General features: G+C 40.5%; 1 protein-coding gene across 1 annotated transcript in view; it reads left to right on the plus strand.

Annotated features, from left to right (window-relative positions):
- Positions 1-3,820: 3,820 nt before the first annotated feature.
- UBE2G1 (ubiquitin conjugating enzyme E2 G1) overlaps positions 3,821-22,663 on the plus strand; it is a 122,170-nt gene continuing 103,327 nt past the window's right edge. The window contains exon 1 of the mRNA XM_049861546.1: positions 3,821-4,221. Within this exon, the coding sequence (XP_049717503.1) occupies positions 4,176-4,221 (46 nt within the window). The 5' untranslated portion in view covers positions 3,821-4,175. The remainder of the gene's footprint in view (positions 4,222-22,663) is intronic.

Consider the following 22,663-nt stretch of genomic DNA (forward strand, 5'->3'; position numbering starts at 1 on the left):
GAACAGAATAGACACAGAGAGACACATGGGGGAAGACAGATGTCATGTGAGGATTGTCTATAAGCGAAGGAAAGCCAAGGATTGCCAGCAGTCACCAGAAACTAGGAGAGAGGCCTACAGAAAGAACTAACATGAGCAAGAGCTTGATTTTGACTTTTAGCTTCCGGATCTGCAGGAAAATAAATTTCTGTTCTTTAGAGCCACCCACTTGTGGTATATTTTGTTATGGAGCACTTGGTAATTAAGACATCCAGAGATAATAAAATGCAAAGAATATTCCGAGAAGGGGAAAAAAAAAAATAGATTACCTGCAAAGGAACAAGGATCAACAACACTGGATGCCAGAAGAAAATGAATCAATGATTTCTTATTTTTTGAAGAAACATTATTTGATTTTAAACATAAAATTCTGCACCCAGCTAAATTGACTTTAAATTATAGCCATTTAAAATAAAGGCATTTTCAAACACATAAGGAATTAGAAAATTTGCCTCACTTATATGCATCAGAAGTTATCTGATAATGTGCTCCAGCAAAAGAAGGGAGTAAACAAAAAAGAGTTAGACTTGGATCCAGGATGCAGAGGACTCAGCCCACGCAGGAAAACAGCCAAGGGAAGTCCTAGGAAGACTTCCAAGAGGCAGGCATGGCTCAAATCAACCATCCCAGAATAGAGGGTATTAATACAGAAGGTTCCGGCAAATAGGTTTTCAAGAAAAAGAGAGCTTGATGAAGTACTGGGTACAATAGCATTTCTAATGGAAGTGGGGAGGTGAAGGAAATTGATTATAATCAAGGTACTGAAAGAATGAATTGTACACTTAAAAATGTATAACACGGCAAACTTTTTTGTTACTTTTTTTTTTTTAACCACACATACTAAGCCACCAAGGGAGAGGGGAAGACACTGTGAGAAAAAAAAAAAATCTTCAGGCCAAAAAAGAAGTCTGTGTGAGGAACGATACATATAGTTATAATCCACTATACAGTAGTATTTGGCCCTCCTTCAATATTCGGAAACCCTTGTGGCGTAGTGGTTAAGTGCTACGGCTGCTAACCAAGAGGTCAGCAGTTCAAATCCGCCAGGTGCTCCTTGGAAACTCTATGGGGCAGTTCTACTTTGTCCTACAGGGTCGCTGTCAGTCGGAATCCACTCGATGGCAGTGGGTTTTTTGGTTATTCAACATTTGGAAACCCTGGTGGTATAGTGGTTAAAGAGCTACAGTTGCTGGCCAAAAGGTCAGTAGTTTGAATCCGCCAGATGCTCCTTGAAAACCATATGGGGCAGTTCTACTCTGTCCCACAGGATCGCCATGAGTCAAAATCGACTCCATAGCAATGTTTTTTTTTTTTTTTTTAATTCAACATTTAGGAGCCCTGGTGGCACAGTGGTTAAAGAGCTTGGCAGCGAACCGGAAGAAAGTATGGTGATTTGAACCCACAGGCTGCTCCACAGGAGAAAGATGTGGCAGTCTGCTTCTGTAAAGATTTACAGCCTGGAAATCCTATGGCGTAGTCCTACTCTGTCCTATAGGGTTGCTTTGAGTTGACATTGACTGAATGGCAGCGGGTTTATTCAACATTTGGGGTTCCCATGAGTCAGGGGCCAACTCGAGGGCAGCTAACAACAACAGCAATTCAACATTTATACAATCATAATACCATAGTGTAAAAACTATTTATTGATATAACTAAATATGATTTAATGATACTAGGAGAATAAATGATGGGAGGTTAACACGAGCTAGATCTCTATCAATTGTAGCAAGAATAAATAAAGGTCTAAAATGAGTAAGTGAAGAAAAAGCATTATTAGCTATTATTTAGAAAAAGACGGAGGTAATGACCAGAAGAAATAGCTGAAGGAGTTAAAAGGAATTGCCTCTGGCAAGCGGGCTTTAGAAAAGGGAAAGGGGTAGGAAAAGGCATATTTGATTTTTCACTATAAGCCTTAATGCGCTGCTTGGTTATAAACTACGTGTATGTAATACCTTGGCAAAATTAAAAATGCATTTTAAAAGGCAGATTTTTGGTCCAGAAAGGAAGGATGTTGTCAGAAGTAGATGGTAAAGCTAATGAAACTCTGGAGTCCTTGTGAGAGCTGGAACTTGTTCTACTTGAGAAAGGAATCCGTATTGTAACCAGGCAGCATTTTTAATAACCCTGTCTGAAGAGATCTCAGAGAAAGGGACTGATTTTCCAAGCCTGCAGTTGTTTGTTATGATTTCTTTTCTCATTCTAAGTAAATATTCCTTTCAAATTTTACTTTTTATTCTTTTCTTTAAAGAGGATCCCTCACATTGGGTAAACTTCATTGTTGTTAGGTGCCGTCAAGTTGGTTCCAACTCAGCAACCCTATGAGTTGAATGAAACACTGCTTGGTCCTGTGCCATCCTCACAATCTTTGCTATGCTTGAGTCTGTTGTTGCAACCGCTGTGTCAGTGCATCTCATCGAGGGTCTTCCTCTCTTTTGCTGACTCTCTACCCTACCAAGCATGGCGTCCTTCTCCTAATAAATATTCAAAGTACAGGAGATGAAGTCTCACCACCCTGGCTTCTAAGGTGCATTCTGGCTGTACTTTTTCCAGGACAGATTTATTTGTTCTTCTGGCAGTCCGTGGTATATTCAATATTCTTTGCTAATGCCATAAGTTAACAGCATCAGTTCTTCTGTCTTCCTTATTCCTTGCCCAGCTTTCGCGTGCATATGAAGCAATTGAAAATACCATGGCTTGGCTCGGGTGCACCTTAGTCATTAAAGTGACATCTTTGCTTTTTAACACTGTAAAGAGGTCTTTTGGGTAAACTTTAGGCCTCACAAAACCTTTGTCAGCATTGGGTGTCATTATACCAAAGGGGCTGGGATTCACTCTTCATGTTTATTTGTTCCTTTTCTTTTTTTTGAGGGGAGGGGAGATGAGGTGTTTTTTCAGTAATTTTTATAATAAAAAAGACTGTCGGAAGCTGTTCCTCCTCTGTTTATCTTAGCTGGAATTCATGAAGAAAGTATGTCCTTTGAAGGCAGGGACAAAATTGTGATTCTGTGTTTTCTACAGTGCAGATACATGGTTAAAGTGTTTAGTGAATATTTGTTGAAGAAACAGATACATTTCAACGCCATTAGGTATTACTGTTTCCTCTGCTCCGTCCCTTTGTAGAGACTCTGAGTTTCACGCAAAGGCACAAGGCTACGAAATGGAGAAGACAGGACATGGAGCTGAGAGAGGGTGATTTTTGCGAACCCTACATAGCCTCCCTGAATGGTATTTTGAATTGTATGTATCAGATTTGCTAATCTCAACTCACTTTACTCATGGAAATTATTATTGATTTGTTTAAATGTTTCCTACTATGAGATACGGAACATGTGGCTTATTTTAAGAGTCTTTTTTGTGCATTCTTTCGGTAAAGTGAATTATCAGCATGTATTGTCTATTTTTGGAGATTGCTTAAAATGGGGCACACGAGTACAGAGTTCGGCTTTCTAACAATGACTAATTCGCACACCATGTGTGCAGTGTTAGCTGGCTATTGGGTGCTCGCCAACAACTAGCCATCTACCACTTCTTTTTGCCCCTTCACACTCATACCACCTGCTTCAACCCGGAGGCAATCCCTTGACCCTCCGCGACCTCTTTGTCATGGCGTCTGCGGGGCGTCTACAAGAAGAGGCCTTGGCAGGCAGCGGGGCGTCGACCTTCTCAAGATGGCGGCGGTTGAGCCAACTGCGCGTAGGGGGCGGGGCTCCGCCGCCGGGGGCGGGGCAGGGAGGCAAAGAGGTCGGGTTAGCGGGCGGGCTGCTTCGGAAGCCAGCAGGCCGAGGGCGCCTGCGCGGAGCGGCCCTTCGCGCAGTGAGGCAGCGGCAGGGGAAGGCACCGGTGGGGCAGACGGGCGGGTTGAAGGAGGGAAGCAGGCGAGCGAAGTCCCAGTGCGCGCCGCGGCGACTCGGGTACCCTCCCCTTCCGGGCGTGAGGCGCTGTGAAAAGAGCTGAAGCGAGCGGACTCGAACCGGCAGCGAGGAGCCGCTACCGCCGCCCCAGCTCGGCCTCCCTCGGCTTCGGCGCTCCCGTCGTGGGGGCCCGGTTTCCTCAGTACCCCCAGCTCCAGCCGCCCCTAGAGCCTGCTCCCAGCCCTTGGAAAGCCCCGGCGCCAGCCCGGGCCCTTGGCCGGGAGGATGACGGAGCTGCAGTCGGCGCTGCTCCTGCGAAGACAGCTGGCAGGTGAGCGGGCGGGTGGCGGGGCACCGGGCCCGGCCGCGATCTTAGCCGCTGGCCGGGCCCTCGGCCGGGCCCTCCCGGAACCACGGCCGGACTGGCCCGGGGCGGAGCGGGAGCCGCCGGCGAGGCCGGCTGCAGGCCTGCGACGGTGGGGAGCCGAGTTGGCAGTCCCGGTCGGGCCCAGCACTTCTTCCCGGCTCCGAGGGCGTTGGGGGCGGGGACGCGTCCGAGCCTCGGCCCTAGGACGGGGCCCGGCGCTCCGGGGGAAGGCGAGGAGGCTGCCCCCTCCCCCATCTGCTCGGGGGGACGTTGCGGGGGAGGGGCTGCGGGTCCCCAGACTGGGCCGACCCTCCCCGGAGGGGCGAGTTCCGGGCTCAGGTGCGGCGGAGGCCGCCGGACCCTCGGGGCTGGAAGGGGCGTCTGAGCGCGGCACGGCTGCGGATCCCCGACTCGGAGGCGCGGGGTGTCTGAGCCGTGGGCGGGCAGCGGGGGGCGAGAGTGGACGAAGAAGCGGGCCTCTGGCGGGGTAGGGGAGGCGCGCCAAACTTCTCCCCGGGCAGCGCGGAGTTGTGGCCGACAACAAAAGCGCCAGGCTCCGCGGCCTGGTGGCGGGCGCGCGGGGGTCTGAGAACCTGGCGGGGGTGCGGGACGCCGCCTCGCCTCCCTCCGCCTGGCACGGGCTCCGGCTGCGCCTGCCCGCCTGGGGGAGAGTAGGGGCGGCCGGAGGGAGAGCCGCTCGCTGGGCGGCTCGGGGCTTTGTGCGCCGAGCAGTTCCTGCTCCTGCGCAGGCCCGCAGACCTCCGGGGCTGCGGCCCGCAGCTGGGGCTCGGGCGGCGGCTGGGTCGGCCTCCCCAGAAGGGCCTGCGTGCCCCCTCCCCCATTGTCCCGGCCTCGGGCCGTTTGCGGCTTCCAGGTTGACTTTTTAGGGGGTTGGCTCCTACTCTGCTAGGACTGTGTGAGCGGAGCATGCGCACTGGAGACGTACGTGTGCGGAGTGTAAGGGGGAGGTGGGTCGGTGGCTCCACAATGCCGCCCCACGTGCTGCCAGATTTAAAGAGAAATGAACCAGCAGTTACCCCTGCTGTCCAACGCCCAGCGTGGCGTTCTCAGACCTGGCTGATCCTCCCCTCCCCGCTCTGCAGCTGGCAGCTCCTGGCCTTCGGGAGAAGCCCAAAGCTGCAATGAAGAAATCTGTTTTTGAAATAGATTTCCTAAGACTTTGAAGTGTTAGTTAAATCACTTTTTCGGCTTCATAAGGAAGAGGTTGTCAGGGGCTGTTACAGATTGTATAATTAGGTTTATTATTAGACCATGAGCAAGCAGGTTTGGACGAAGTTCTAGATGCTCAGGGGGAGTGACTTGGATGCAGAAGTTCTGATCCATCCGGAAGATTATATTGGAAAAACAACGAAGGAAAAACACATTTGTTGCATCTTGTGTTTGCAAACAGACCTTCTGTTTTTTTGTTTTGTTTTGGAGGAAGGAATTAAGATTTTCTTTTGTTTCTCAAATTCTTTAAGGGTAGGTTTTTATTATGTAGTGATTAAGGGTTGTTAAGGTACTAAGAAGTGTTCTCTTACATAATAGGGGATATATACATTTTAAAGGATGTCAAAGAAGGTAGTGCTAAGAAAGTGTGATTTAAAGTTCGACCAGTAACAGCGATATTTTAATACTACTTCCTGCCTTGTTTGTGAAATATCTCTAGCTTTTGGTGGTCACTTGGTTCAGTTTTGCACTCTTTATTGACAAGACAAACCTCAAATATTGTTAAAACATTTCCAGAAGCTATGTATTAATGGTTAACTTTCGGATAGAACACACTAAAATATACTCTAAGGTTAGAGGAGAGAGTGACTTAACTTGTAAATTTTCAAGGCTTATAATAAAGTTACTTAAATTAATTTGCCTTCTTGATCAGAAACAATGGAACTATTCTTAACTTTTCTTAAAATTTTGAAGGACTTTGACGTGCTCAAAATGTATAAAATAGGCCAAGGCAGTTTATTAAGTGAAATGTAAAAGTAGTGAGATTATTGTGAAGACTTGATAACTACAAAATAAAATAAAGGCCCTGTTGTATTTTAGTAGTATGTTATTTGAGCTTTGTGGTACTTAAATATCATTTGAAAACAGGAAAGAATGGTAAACTGTAATCCCTTGAGCTTGTCTAGAGAGAACATTTGATAATAAATGTTTTAAAAGCCTTGAAATGAGTAGATAGGCAAACCTGTAAGGCATTCTGTCTGCTGAATTTCAGAAACAATGGCTACTTTATGGAGCCCCTCGTCTTCTAGCCCTAGATTTTACTTCATTACTTGTGTGGAGAATTTAGTGTCTGTGTGTTTTGTTTTTGTAAATGTAATGAAGAACCTGGATACTTTCAGAGCTGTGTAAAATGGTTCTTTAGTTTGCAGGGTTTCTCCACCTTGGCACTACTGACATTTTGGGCCAGATTTCTTTTTGCAGGGGGCTGGATTGTTCATTATAGCATGTTTAGCAGCATTCCTGGCTTCTACCCACTAGACAGCAGTAGTATTACTTCCCACTCCCCACTCCCATTTGTGACAGCCAAAAATGTCTCCATTGCCAAATGTCCCCTGAGGGACAGAAGTGTTTCTGGTTGAAAACCACGGGTTAATAATACATAAGGTGTCTTAGTGAAGACCATTATGGCTACTGTGAAGCAAGTAAGAACAACTAACATTCATGAAATCAGATAGGTCTTGTATTTCTTTGCAGATATTATTAGAGTGTGACTTACTTTGCGAATTCAGTAGTGGTAATTCAGCTTTTCCAATGCATTATGCTGAGTACTAAGAAATCCCATAGCACAAGAAACGATTTTAAAAAGTGGTTAAAAATGCAGAGTACAGAAAGGTATAACCGGAACCTGTTGTGGTTGAGTCGATTCCAACCCTTGATGGAACTGCCCCATAGAGTTGCCAAGGAGCAACTGGTGGATTTGAACTGCTGACCTTTTGGTTAGCAGCTGTAGGACTAACCACTACGCCACCAGGGTTTCCAGCCCAAAGGTATGGTGATTTATAAATGTCTTTTCATCTCTGACCCCCAAGTTGTTTTCATGGAAACAGCTGTCATTGACACCTTTTTTGTGTGCCTTTTCAGAGAGATTTTGGTGTGCATGTTAACATGAGTTACCGTTTACTGGGGATAATATGTACCATACACTGCACTGAGCAGTTTATATATATTATGTCATTTAATCTTCCCCATAAGGAAATGGAGGCTTAGAGAGGTTAAGTGATTTGCCCATCACATAGATAGTATGTGTTACTGCTGGAGTCAAATTCAGGGTCTTCTTGTTATTGAGACTATGTTGTTCTAAGGGAGATTTCTTTTTATTTTTTTTATTGTGCTTTAAGTGGAAGTTTACAGTTCGCATCAGTTTCTCATACAAAAACTTATACACACATTGTCATGTGACCCTAGTTGCTCTCCCTATAGTGTGATAGCACATTCCTCCTCCCCACCTTGTATTTCTCCTTCTCCTGTCCATTCAACCAGCTCCTGTCCCTCTTTGCCTTGTCGTCTCGCCTCTGGACAGCACCTGCCCTCATGTGTCTACCTAAGTGAGATTTTTAAGGTAATTATACAAAGTGTATTTTAACAATTGTCAGCATAAGACCATCATTCTGCAGCATCGAGGAAAATGCCTTTGAATTTAATACCGGAAACTAAAGGTAGTGCTAAGCTTTTTGGTGTTGGCAGTAACTCTGAGAAAAAAAAATTGGACTAATTAGACTTTTTCCCTACTCTAAACTTACTAAATTTTACTATATAACAAGCAAGAGGAAGTTTTTTTTAAAAAAGATGATTTGCATTTTTATTATTTTTAATGTCAAGAACATAGTTTTCGTTAGTTACGCTTTCATAGACAACTGTCATTCTAGAAGTAAAAGAATTTTTTTTAAGCAATAGGAATAAAATAATCGAACTTCTTTTACTGTAGAAATCTTACGTCTTTTAAACTAATTTGGAAAATCCCCAAATCTCTGGCTCCCTGGCTGCCCCTGTAAACAGGTTGGTGTAATGGGTTAGTGGTTCTCAGACTTAAGTGTGCAATAGAATCATCTGGAGAGTCTTAAAAATACAGATTCCTGGCCTCCAACCCATCTGCATGTCTCGATGGGGTCCAGGAATCCAATCTTACAGCAGTGCTTCTGGCGATTCTGAAACTGGTGGTTCTGAGCCACACTGTAAGGTCCTCATGCTTTGTTTCCTTTTTTTCCTGGAGGACCACCTGCAGGTTAGCCCAGTTCTCAGCTTTTGTGATGCTCTGTGTTTCCTAAGCAGTCCTGGTGTTAATAGGAAATTCAAAGAATACTCTTCAAGGGAGGCGTTAGAAAGATTTAATGCTTCTTATTGGCCCTTCTGGTGTCCTGGTGGTGCAGTGGTTAAGAGCTCAGCTGATAAGCAAAAGGTCAACTGTTGGAATCCACCAGCCGCTCCTTGGAAACCTTCTGGGGCAGTTCTGCTCTGCTCTATGGGGTTGCTGTGAGTTGGAATTGATTCGATGGTAATGGTTTTATTGGCCATTCTATAATATATTGGCACTCTGACATATAATCTCGTTAACAGCCTCAAACTCAGCGGAAATAGAGTAATTGATTATTGACCAGGGACAACCTAGTAGTAGAAGAGTCTGAGTGATAAGCATTTTATTAAGAGTTGTTAACCCACATATTTAGAAATGGAAGAAAAGTCTAAAAGTAAGTTTACATCAAACTGCTCATTTAACAAAGTTTCGGAATTTTTACGGATGGCAGTCTTACCGTTGAGGGAACAATACAGCTGCTACGTATTGTACTGAATGTTCTGTCAGGAAAAAATGCGTAAATGAAACAAACGTTTTGGTGGGGGGCATCAGGTGATTTACAATTTCTGTACTTAAAGGAAGGAACCCTGGTGGCATAGTGCTTAAGTGCTTAGCTGTTAACTGAAAAGTTGGCGGTTCCAACCTGTCAGCTGCTCCTTGGGAGAAAGATGTGGCTGTCAGCTTCTGTAAAGATTACAGCGTTGGAACCTCATTGGGGCAGTTCTGCTCTGTCCTGTAGGGTCACTGTGACTCAAAATCAACTTGATGGCTGTGGATTTTTGGATGATTAAGGGAGCACTGAGGAATTATTTCCTCTGATGTGTTATAGAATCCAAAGTAGTCTTAAGTTCACTTTTTAGTGAATAAGTGAAATTTTCTTAACATTAAAGAGTAAAATATTTAAAGTTATAATTTCTCTAGTTCAGTGAACCTTTTTGATAATGAATTTTTCATAAACAGTTTAATTTTCTATAAATATTTCAGAATGAAACATACTTTCTACATCAGTCTTTTGTGATAGATGACCTCATTTCCTAAATATGTACACATACATACATATTTGAGTATATTAAAATGTTGAAGTAAACTCTACTATTTGTAGATATTTGTTTATTGATATAGTAGTATGATCTGTATTACTTTTTATAATGTAGTACCAAAGCATATGGTTTTGCTATATAGTTTTAAGTTAGTAAACATATTTAAGTTAGTAAACGTTTATTTTGTGATGCTTCTACATATATAGTTGTGAAATTAGATGCCTTGATTATTAATAGGGTGAGGTCTAATGTGGAAAAATCTGATGATCCAGTGAATAAAACCCACTGTAGTTGAGTTGATTCTGACTCATAGCGACCCTGTGGGACAGAGTAGAAGTGCCTCGGAGGACCTTTTTTTTTTTTTTGTTGTTTTAAATCTTTACAGAAGCAGACTGCTACATCTTTCTCCCTCAGAGCTGCAGGTGGGTTCGACGCTTCGACTTTCAGTTAATCCGGTGACTTCCACTATGTCGTTCTTGCCTTTTGACTTCCTTTTCTGAGGTGAAGAGTGCTCAATTGCAGTATCTAGATGAGTTTTAATCGTAGGGTTATTTGGTTTTGGGTACTTAAGTGCAAAAAATTTTGGGGGGAGGGTATGGTGATTTCTGTTAAACTGTAGTGTTAGGCATGTTACAAGCGTGCAAAATGTTAAATGTTATTTTGTTTTAATGGGCTTGGTTCAGTTTAACAAAAAAATAAGACAAAAACCAAACCTGCTGCCATCGAGCAGATTTCGACTCGTAGCACCGCTATAGGACAGAGTAGAACTGCCCCATAGGGTTTAAAAGGCTGTAAATCTTTTTGGAAGCACACTGCCACATCTTTTCTCCTGTGGAGCAGCTGGTGGGTTCAGACTGCCAACTTTTTGGTTAGCAGTTGAGTGCTTACACTGTGCCACCAGGGCTTGGTTCAATTTAGGATGAAGAATTTGGCATTTCTTAATTATTGAGATCCAATTTTTTTTTTTCTATTTTTGTTAGAATTTAGAGCACTAGATCACCTCCAAGGATCTTTGTGTCATCTTTCACTGATTCTTAGGAAATAAAATTTAAAATAACTTTTCAGACAAGAAAACATAATATATGCTTATGAAAACAGTCTGTCAAGGGAAACGTATAGTTATATCAATGGATGGCATTTCAGGTACAGAGAAGCACAAATAGGAAAAAGAAAACGTTTTCCAAATTTTGGTAATGAACATGAACTACTGGTATGAACACATAAACGAGAGTAGGGAATTAAGTGTATTTTCAACAAATAATATATTTAAATTTTTTAATGTTTAAATACCTTATTTTAAACTTTTTCTCCTAGTGTGAGATAGGCTTATTTGAGTAAATCAGAAATTTTCCTTGGTGCTGTTCCATTGGTAGAGTCTGGCCCTCAGAGAAACTGTTGAAAAAATAATTCGTTGTTGTACCAATATATACCTCTTTTTTATGAAGTTCTAGAAAATTTGTGAAAAGTTAATTTTTGTAAGTGGAAGTATTTTATATTTATGTTTTATATCAATTTCAATTAACTTAAAAAGAAAAATTGGCTACCGCTCTTTTTGTGCTTTTGTGAGCCTTTTTTGTCAACTAATTAAAAAGAAACAAACAAAAAACTCCAAAAAACCAGTTGTCAAGTCAGTTCTGACTCATGGTGACCCCATGTGTGTCAGACTGGAACAGTGCTGGACGGAGCTTTTAATGGCTGATTTTTGGGGAAGTAGATCACCTGGCTTTTCTTTTGAGGTGCCTCTGGGTGTACTGGAACCTCCAACCTTCTGATTAGCAACCGAACTCTAACTGTGGGCACCACTCAGGGGCTCTTCCATTAGTTAGGGATATGTTAAAAATATAAACAACAAACCCGCCGCCATTGACTCTACTCCAACTCGTAATGACCCAATAGGACAGAGTAGAACTGCCCCCATAGGATTTCCCAGGTTGTAAATATGTTTTTCTCAAAGGAAATGTTATTTTTATTATTGAATTACCTGTAGTATAAAACCAAGCCCGTTGCTGTCGAGTCAGTTCTGACTCATAGTGACCTTATGGGACAGAGTAGAACTGCCCCATAGGGTTCCCAAGGGGCAGCTAGTGGGTTTGAACTGCCGACGTTTTGGTTAGCAGGCATAAGTCTTAACCACTGCGCCATTAGGGCTGCTATCTGTAGTATAACCCATTGCCGTCCAGTTGATTCTGACTCATAACGACCCTGTAGGACAGAGTACAACTGCGTCATAGAGTTTCCAAGGAGCGCCTGGTAGATTTGAACTGCTGACCTTTTGTTCAGCTGCGTAGCTCTTAACCACTACGTCACCAGGGTTTCCATCTATAGTATAGAATTATCTAAAATTTTTTATAATACATATTCATTTCGTGCATTTATTTTAAAGGTAATGACTTGTTTTTCCTTAGAAACCAATTTTCAATCTCTTTTATGCATAACAGCTTCAAATTATCATTCTTTATTTTTTTTAGCATTTTTTTTCCAATTGTGTTTTAAGTAAAAGTTTACAGCGCGAATTAGTTTTTCATTCAAAAATTTATACACAAATTGTTTTGCGACATTGGTTGCAATCCCTGCAATATGGGAGCCCTCTCCCTCTTTCACTTTCCATTCTGGGTTCTCTGTGTCCATTTGTCTGGTTTTCCTGTTCCTGTCTGCCTTCTCATCTTTGCTTTTGGGCAGATGTTGCCCATTTGACTGAACTAAGAAGTACATTCCTCATGTGTGTTATTGTTTGTTTTTATAGGCCTGTCTAACCTTTGGCTGAAAGGTGGACTTTCAGGAGTGGCTTCAGTTCTGCCTTAGCAGAGTGTCCAGGGGACATAGTCTGGGGGGGGGGGGTCCTCCAGAGTCTGTCAGACCAGTAATTCTCGTCTTTTTTGTGTGAATTTGCATTTTGTTCTACGTTTTCTTCTGCTCTATCCAGGACCCTCTATTGTGATCCCTGTCAGAGTGGTTGTAAGGCTTGTAAATAGTTTACAGAAGTGGACTGCCACGTTTTTCTCCTGTGAAGTGGCTGGTGGGTTCAAACTGCTGACCTTTTGGTTAGCAGCTGAGCACTGTGCCACCGGGGCTCCTTATGAACAAAAAGAACCTATTTAAACTTTTACCAAGCAGCTATTTTGGCTTTATTCTTATAAAATGAACGTTGGTTTCAGAGAGCAATTTATCAAATGGAGATTAGTTTTAAATGTCCTTAATGTGAGGAGACACTCTCTGTTTTGATTTGCTTCGAAAGTGCGTACTTTAATTTCATTATCATTTTCTTATTCTTATGTAAATTGTGCTTTTTTCAAAAAAATTGTGATTTTGGTGAAAGTCTACAGTGCAAATGAGTTTCTCATTCAGAAACTTATGCACAAATTGTTTTGTGACATTGGTTTTAATCCCTGCTTTGTCTCAGCACTCTCGCCCTTTCCCATTCCACCCAGGGTTCCCCAAAGGTGTACTTTGCAGGGTTTCTATTTCAAGACAAAGAGTTCTTAGATATGACACCAAAAGCATAATCTATAAAAGGAAATACTGATAAACTGGATTTAATTAAAAACAAAACAAAAACTTGTTTTATTAAAGACCCTGTTAAGAGATGAAAAGACAAGCTACAAACTGGAAGAAAATATTTGCAAACCATATATTTGACAAAAGATTGTATATAGAATATATCGAGAACTCTCAACAGTAAAAAAAAAAAAAAGTCCAATTAGAAAATGGGCAAAAGACATGAATAGACATTTCACTGAAGAGGGTATATATACATGGCAGGGAAGTAAATGGAAAAATGTTTAGTATCATTAGATGATGTTGTTAACTGCCATAGAGTTGACCTCTGACTCACGGTGACCCCAGGTTGTCAAGCCAGCTCCAATTCATGGTGACCTTGTGCATAACAGAATGAAACACAGCTAGTCCTGCACCATCTTCATGATCCTTGGTATGTTTAAGTCCATTGTTGTGGCGGTTGTTTTAGTCCATCTCATTGAGGGTTTCCTGCGTTTTCCTGATAGTCTGTTTCTTTACTAAACATGATGTCCTTTTCTAGTGATTGGTCTTCCCTGATTACATGTCAAAATAAGCTAGTTTTGCCATCCTTGCTTCTAAGGAGCATTTTGATTGTATTTATTATTCTAAGACTGATTTGTTTGCTTTTCTGGCAGTTGGTATATTCCGTATTCTTCCCAACACAGTTCTTCAGTATTTTTCATTGTCTAGCTTTCACATCCATATGAAAAGACCATGTCTTGGGTCAGGCGTACCTTAGTTATCAAAGCGACATCTTTTGTTTTTTAAAACTTTTTAAAGTGGTATTTTTTTGCAGATTTGACCAGTGCAATATGTTGTTTGATTTCTTGATTGCTGCTTCACCAGACGTTGATTGTTGATTCAAGTAGCATGACATCATTGACAGCTTCAGTTTTTCTCCATTTGTCATGGTGTTATTTATAGGTCCAGTTGTGAGAATTTCTGTTTTCTTCATGTTCAGGCGTAAGCCATATGGAAGGCTGTAGTCTTTGATCTTCATCAGTAAGTGCTTCAAGTTGTGTTCATTTTCAGCATGCAAGGTTGTGTCATCTGCACACTGTAGGTTGTTAATGAGTCTTCCTAAATTCTGATGCCACATTCTTTTTCATATAGTTCAGCTCTGATTCTTTGTTCAGCTTACAAAACCTGTATGCAAACATTCATAATAGCTTTATTAGTAATAGCCCAAAACTGGAAATGACCCAGATGTCCTTCAGCAGGTTTATGGTTAATCCATATCAAATAATATTAGTCAGCAACAAAAGGAACAAACTATGAATACACAAAACAACTTGAATGATCTCAAGGGAATTGTGCTAAATAACAAAAAGCAGATCTCAAGAGGTTATATACTTTGTGAGTCCGTTTATAAAACATTCTTAAAATGACACTATTATAGAGATGGGTAATAGATTGGTGGTTTCCAGGGGTTAGGGACAGGAGGGCCGTGTGGCTGTAAGGTGGTAGCATGAGAGATCTTTGTGGTGATAGAATAGTTTTGTATTTTGATTGTGGTTACACAAATTTACAAATAGATAAAATTGCATAGAGCTATGCATACACACACAAACGAATGATGAAATCCACAATCTCTGTGGATTTTTACCAGTGTCAGTTTCTTTTTTTTTAAATAATTTTTATTGTGCTTTAAGTGAAAGTTTACAAATCAAGTCAGTCTGTCACATATAAGCTTATATACACCTTACTACATATTCCCATTTACTCTCCCCAATGAGTCAGCCCGCTCCCTTCTTCCAGTCTCTCCTTTCATGACCGTTTTGCCAGTTTCTAACCCCCTCTACCCTCCCATCTCCCCTCCAGACAGGAGATGCCAATACGGTCTCAAGTGTCCACCTGATACAAGTAGCTCACTCTTCATCAGCGTCTCTCTCCAGCCCATTGTCCAGTCCCTTCCATGGGTGATGAGTAGTCTTCGGGAATGGTTCCTGTCCTGGGCCAACAGAAGGTTTGGGGACCATGACAGCTGGGATTCTTCTAGTCTCAGTCAGATCATTAAGTCTGGTCTTTTTATGAGAATTTGGGGTCTGCATCCCACTGTTCTCCTGCTCCCTTGGGAGTTTTCTGTTGTGTTCCCTGTCAGGGCAGTCATCGGTTGTGGCTGGGCACCATCTAGTTCTTTTGGTCTCAGGATGATATAAGTCTCTGGTTCATGTGGCCCTTTCTGTCTCTTGGGCTCATAGTTATCGTGTGACCTTGGTGTTCTTCATTCTCCTTTGATCCAGGTGGGTTGAGACCAATTGATGGATCTCAGATGGCCGCTTGCTAGCATTTAAGACCCCAGCAGTGTCAGTTTCTTGGGTTTGATATTGTACTATGGTTATGTACAATAGCATTGGGGAAAACTGAGTAAAGTGTATAGGAGACCTCTCAATACTGTTTTTTTTTTTTTTTTTTGCATTATCCTGTGAATCTATATTTCAAAATAAAAGTAAAAAGTTACTTGCAACCGAAGCATTCCAATCAAGCAGTTTTTCAAGTGGAGAACTCTTATTTTAAACTTATTGTTCATTGTTAAAACTTAGCAACATATACTTGCCATATTAACACTCCCAAGGAACAGGAAGTTGAAATAGAGATCTCTGTGGTTTGAGTTAGAGATTCTACCTGAATTTAAAATAGTTCTTATTTAAATTTCTTGTGTTGTCATTTGGAAAGTGGAAGAAAAAGTCAGTATAAAAGTTCATTTATTGAGCCCTTATATGCAGTTAAATTGAGAAATGCTGGGTGGGTACAAAGATAATTAATCTAGTATCCCTACTTTTAGGTGTTACAGTTAGTAGGGGTTGATGGACATTTATGCAAAGTTATAATATAGTATAAGGGATACACACATGTTCAAGGAACAGAAGGTGGAATTGAGGAAGGAGTGATTAATTGTGGGTGAGTTCAAGGAGATCACGGAAAGCTTCATAGGAAGAGGACTGTATTTAGGCACAGCAGAATCAAGATGTCAGTTCTCTTAAGAGCATGAGGTTATATACTTGTTTTTTAAAAAAACATTTCATTTATTAGATACAGAGGAAACTAGTTAGAATCGTGCATGACAGAAATCTAAAGTTGACAGATTTAAAACAAACAGGTGTTTCTGAGAGGCAGCTAACCCTGTTGAAGATATATATAGTAAGTAAATTTCCAAGAAAATAGTGTGAACTCAAGCCTTAAGGGATGGCAACAGTTGGTAATTAAAAAAAAAAAAAAAAAAATTAAGGACATAAGCCTGCTCAGAAAGGAAACTTAAATCACTAAATTAAATGCCTGTTACATGTGCTTTGTGATCCTAACACTTTCCATACATGGCTATATTCAGTTCTCACAGCAAACCTTTGAGGTAAATATTACCACCTTAAAAAAAAAGTTTTTTTTTTCTTTTTTTTTGAGATAAGGAAACTGAGGTTCAGAGAAATGACCAGTTTTCCCAAGCTAAACCTGCTGAACGTTGATGGAGCCGCTGGCAAAAATGGGATCTGCCTGCTGATGAAACCCGAACCTTTTACCAGAGTGGTTTCTTTAACAATTTGGGGGTTCTTAGGCTCCTTTGGGGTCTACTTAATGGCATTGGCTTTGGTTTTTTTTGGTAGGTGCCTTTGAGAATCTGTTAAGTGTTGTAAACCTTCTGAGAAAGCACACACGCACAATTTGATGCCTATTTTGTGTGCTATAGGGACCAAATGAATAAGATAATTGCATTCGTATTCCAGGAACTTGTAGTCTGTAGAAAATAATATGTTCCATAAAAAAGCCACATTATGGTGTTACAGAAAGTCAGGGAAAGCTCATTTCTACCTGTGTGGTTCACTGACAGCTTTGAGGGGGAGTTGGTGGTATTTGTGCCAGACCTTAAAAGGGTCTGTAAACTTTGATCACATGGAAATAAAAGAGTGCTTGTGGCTGAGGGAGGAGAACAAACCAGACAGAAAGCTTGTGCTTGAAATAGTCAGTGTGGTTGGAGTACATGATGAGCTGAACTAATGGGAAAGCAGCGGTTGCAAACAAACACCAAAGGTGGGAAATCTTAAAAACTGCTGGGCTGTAGAATTCTGTTGGGGGGGGGGGCAGTGACAAGATCAAAACTGGGCTTTGGACCAGTGTTTTGCAAATTAACTGTGTTTAAAGACTAACTTTTTGAAATTTCCGATCCATTATGAACTGATATTTTGAAAACCAATAAAAATGAATTCTTAGAAAAATGAAATGAAAAACGTAAACTCGAGGGCACATTTTATAATATTCGTCAGATATAAACGCAAAACCAAACCTACTGCTTTTGAATCGATTCCGACACATAGCAACCCTAGAGGACAGAGTTAGAACTGCCCCATAGGGTTCCTGGTGGATTTGCACTGCTGACCTTTTGAGTAGCAGCCATATTTGTTAACCACTGTGCCACTAGGGCTTCATCAGATATAAAATGTCAGATTGCTGTAAGAGTTTCTAAACGCTTACTCTAATTTGTCCTTGCTGTGTTGTTGACCGGTAATAACTTGATGGCTTGGTACCAGTTTATGGGTCCCGCTTTGAGTAAAACCGTATTGGACAGGGTGGAAAATGACATTTAGTTAGACTACATTCTCTCCATGAAGGCAGAGATTTTTGGTGTTGAATATTCACAGTTAACTTTTTACAGTTAACCTTCGGGGGTGACTGAAACATAGCAGGGAATCAATACATATTGATTGATTGGATAAGAACTACCATACTAGATTTTTTCCCCCCTAAGGGCAAAAAAAAAAATTTTTTTCTTTTTTTTTAAGGACTTAAGCACACGTGAACTAAATCCTTTAAGGTAGAAAGTAAAAAAAAATAGAACACTTCCATTCAGTAAACATTTAACTCCATCTACATGCCAGGCCTAGTAGGCCTGGGCCCTAGGGATATAAAGATTCACTAGGGAAACAGAGATTTCATGGTACAATCCCTGGCTTCATGTTCTGGTGGGGAAGGTAGACTTTTGTAAACAAATACTGGTTGCTAATTCCAATATGGATACCATAATAGCATAGACGTTCTCCCACATTTTAGCATGCTTTTCCCCGTTGGCCTGTCTGAAGCGCAGCTTTGGTCGAGTGATACCCGCTGGCACACTCTCAGTGTCTCAGCGAGGTCCTTGTTTTTCCCGCATAGCAGTTCTTAATAGCCAGCTTGATTCTACCGTGACTGTACTGCTTTTTTTTTTTTTAACTCCTTATAATTTTAAAACTTTTTTATTTTTTTGTGTTTTCAAAGTTTCTCTCTGATCCCCTGCCTTAGGCTTCCTACCTAGGTAGGTGGCAGATTACCTTTTCCAGAAGAGGAAATTAGTTTATTCACAACGGCACAACTCAGACGGCTAGCCTTCATAAATACCTATTTTTTTTTTAGCTGTATTTAAATTAGATCTACATAAACAAAAAAAAAAAAAAAAAACCAAACCCACTGCCGTCGAGTCGATTCTGACTCATAGTGACTATAGGACAGAGTAGAACTGCCCCGTAGAGTTTCCAACAAGTGACTGGTGGATTTGAATTGCCAACCTTTTGGTTAGCACCTGCAGCACTTAACTGCTTTGCCACCAGGGGTTCCAGATCTACATAGAAAATGTAAAAATTAGTGTTGATCCAGTTATCCCTTTCCTAATTAGGTCCTAGGATACCTGTGGGGTCCTGTTCTTTTGACTTTTTCACGTTTATAGGGGTGAGTCAGATGTATTTAAAATGAATATCCAGTAACCTAAATCAAGATATTCTAGAAGAAAATGAAATATATATGTTTTAAAATAATTTTTTAAATTACAAATGAAGATTTTTATTCCAGAATAAATTACAAATGAACATGTTTATTGCAGAATCTTGGAAAAACAAAAATGTATATAGATGATATAAATATCAACTATCTCTTTGCTACCTCTGTTAACATTGGGTCATATTTTTTACTACATTTTACCTTTCTGATAAACTGAAATTCTGAAAAAAGAACCTTCAGTGTTAAAAATTTTAGTAAAAATCATACACTTTGAGGTTGACTCGTTAAAATTCCTTTTACGTACTCAATTCTCTTTAAGAAACATAAAGCAAAATCAAGAAGTTATTTTCTCAAATTTATTTAGCAAGTAAATGGCGAAACTAGATTCCAAACTTGGGCCACCATACTTCAAAGACAATTTTTTTTTTTTTTTAATCCAGAGTGTATTGTTCTTTAAACTCTAAAATCTTTGTGATTTTGGAAAGGAAGCTACTCTTGGCTCATGGCTGCACTTGATACTTTGAGTTTGTCTATTTCTCATCTTCTGTCCTTTGGGATTCTAAAACTATTTTCTATTGCAAGGCTTACTATATAGAGAGGATTGTGGGCGTTACTCTAAGACCTTTCCTTACTGTGTACTCTGAGGCCTCCTTACGTTAACTCTTTAACCCTCGGTAAGTAGGAGATAATACTGTCTTTTTTGTGTTTAGCAGTGTACAGGGTGGTTTATATCATCATCATTAGAAGTCTAGGACATCAGGCTGGAAACCTTTATGGTATGGTAGTTTCTCTGGGGAAATAGTGCATTTTCAGTGTCTTCTCCAGTTGTTTCTACATCTCTCCCTTAGGATTATACCTTTGCTGCTACTTCAGCCCTTAACATTTGCCTGGTGGAAACTGAAAAAAAAAAACAAAAACAAAAAAACTGTCATTCCAGTTTGGTTTATGTTTAACTCTTACAGGTGCAGCAGTGGCACAGATGAGGAAATTTTGCTGTCTGCCACCCTCTTCAGGGTCCAAGGCATATGGTATGGCTGTTGGGGAAATAATACCACTATGATAATCTTTTTTTTTCCCCCCACTTTTAAATAAACTTTTAGTTTTAGAATTACAGAAAAATTGTGAAGATAGTACAGAGAGTTCCTATACACCCTGCACTCACTTTCCCTTATTAACATCTTATATTAGTGTGGTACGTTTGTCACAATTAATGAACCAGTGTTGATATGTTATTATTAACTGAGTTCATATCTCTTTATTCTCATATTGTCCACTTCCTTTCCAGATTAAGACTTGGTCTTCAGCCATGCCGTTTTTGTTTAGACTCTCCAGTTTAATTGTACGCATTTGGACAATCGTATTTCTAATTTTCAAGCACTTAGTCTCTCCTTTTTTTCCTACAGCAGTCTTTTTTTTTTTTCGTAGAACCAATTTCTGGTTTGGTTGATTCTTGATTTTGTTTATTTCTGCTCTGATCGTTGTTATTTTCTTTCTTGTAGGTGTAGGCTTAGTTTGCTCTTCTCTTTCTAGTTTCCTGGGATTGTTGAGTTAGGCTGGTGATTTGCGATCCTCTTTTTTCATGTAGGCATTTATTGCTGTAAATTTCCCTCTGAGTACTCCCTTCGTTGCATGTCATAAGGTTTGGTATGTGTTTATATTTACATTTGACTAAGAAATTTTTGATTTTTCTTGACCCATTGGTCGTTTAATAGTGAGATGTTTAATTTCCATATGTTTGTCAGTTTTTGTTGCTGTTGAGCTCTAGCTTCACTCCATTGTGGTCAGAGAAAATACTTTGTATGATTGTATTCTTTTAAGAATTTCAGGACTTGCTTTGTGACCTAACATATGGTCTGTTCTAGAGAATGATCCATATGCACTGGGGTAGAATGTATATTGTGCTGTTGTTGAGTGGAGTGTTCTCTATACATCTGTTAAGTCTTGTTGGTTTATAGTGTTATTCAGGTTCTCTGTTTCCTTGTTGATCTTTCTAGATGTTCTGTCCAGTATTGAAAGTGGTACATTGAAGTCTCCAGCTATTGTGGTGCTTCCTTCAATTCTATCAGTGTTTATGTATTTAAGTGCTCCGACGTTGGGTGCTGTCTTAGGCTGAACTCTCTAGAGAAGCAAAACCAGTAAAGTTTATTAGCATATATACGGAGAGATTTATATTAAATGGTTCACGCAGTTGTCGAGGCTGGAATGTCCCAAGTCGCGGATCAGGTTGGAGGTTTCTCCTGATTCACGTAGCCACGGGGGCTGGCAAACCCAAGATCATCAAGTCAGGCAGCAGGGCTCCGAGTCACAGGCTGTGAAGACTGATGAACCCCAAAATCAGCAGGCAAGATGTCAGGTAAGCTGCTAGCTTAAGTCCCAAGAACTGGAAGTCAGACAAACAGGAGCCAGCTGCAGGATCCAGAGTGAGCAAAAGCCCATGAGCCTTGCCAGAAAGTCCACCTATACTAGATGCAGGCCACATGCCTGAGGAAATTCCCTTTCAGTTGATTAGCTGCTCATAGCAGATTGCATCATGGAGGTGATCACATTATATCAGATCTCATCCTAGAGGTGATCACATCATTCCACAGCTGCCAAACTGCACCGTAACTGTTCAGCCAAGTTGACATACGACCTTAACCATCACAGGTGCATATGTAATCATGGTTAAATATTCTTGATGAATTGATCCTTTTGTCACTATATAATATCTGTTTTTATCTCCTTTAACAGATTTTGTCTTAATGTCTACTTTGTCTGATGTGAAGATAGCCACCCCAGCTCTCTTTTGGTTATTATATTTGTGTGAAGTATTTTTTTCATCCTTTCACTTCCAACCTATTTGTGTTCTAGAGTCTAACGTGTGTCTCTTGTAAATAGCATACAATGGTGGGTTTTATTTTAATCAGTTCTGCCACTCTCTGCCTTTTGATTGGAACATTTAGTCCATTCACGTTCAGTGTAATTACTCAGTAAGATATTACATATTTCTGCCATTTTGTTACTTGTTTTTTGTGGTTTAAGGTGTTAATTGTCTTTGTCCTTTACTCTTGCTTGCATTTGTGTTTTGTTGGTTTATTGTAATGAGCCATTTTGGTTCCCTTATTTCTTTTTGTGTATGATTTTTAGATATTTTCTTAGTGGTTACCATGAATATTACATTTAAAAGCTTATATTTATAGCATCCTGTGGTAAGTTGGTGCCAACTTAAGTAACATACAAGAAATTCTATACCTATACCATTCATTCTGCCTTTTGTTGCTGATATCACTAATTATGTCTTTATATTTCATGTGCCCTGTAATATAATTTTATCCTTGCTTTTAATACATTTGTTGTTAAAAAGCATGAAAGACAAAACAATTAGAATTATCAAGCATGACTAGCTCAATACTAGCCCTTATACTTGTCCATGCAGTTCCCTTTATGAGGGATTTTTCTTCTTAGGTATGGCTTTGAATTAGATCCTAGTGTCTTTTTCCCTTCCATGTGCAGAACTCACATTAATATTTTTTGTAGGGTTGGTCTGGTGGATATGAACCCTCTTAGCTTCTGTTTGGGAATGTGTAGCAGTCTGTTTGAACAGCTTTATTGAAGCTTGGTTTATATACATAAAACCACTGTTCTAAGTGTAAGATTCAGTAATTTTTAGTATACTTTTGGAGTTGTATAATTATCATCACAATCTAATTTTAGAACATTTCGACCACCTGCGAATAAAACCATGTGCCCAAAGGTAATTTTCAGGGGAGAAAGGATAGTGTTTTCAGCAAATGATGCTGAAATAACTGTGTGCTATGCTACATACGTGGTT

The sequence above is a fragment of the Elephas maximus genome, chromosome 19, assembly GCF_024166365.1.
Source record: "Elephas maximus indicus isolate mEleMax1 chromosome 19, mEleMax1 primary haplotype, whole genome shotgun sequence".
Classification (NCBI taxonomy): Eukaryota; Metazoa; Chordata; class Mammalia; order Proboscidea; family Elephantidae; genus Elephas; species Elephas maximus.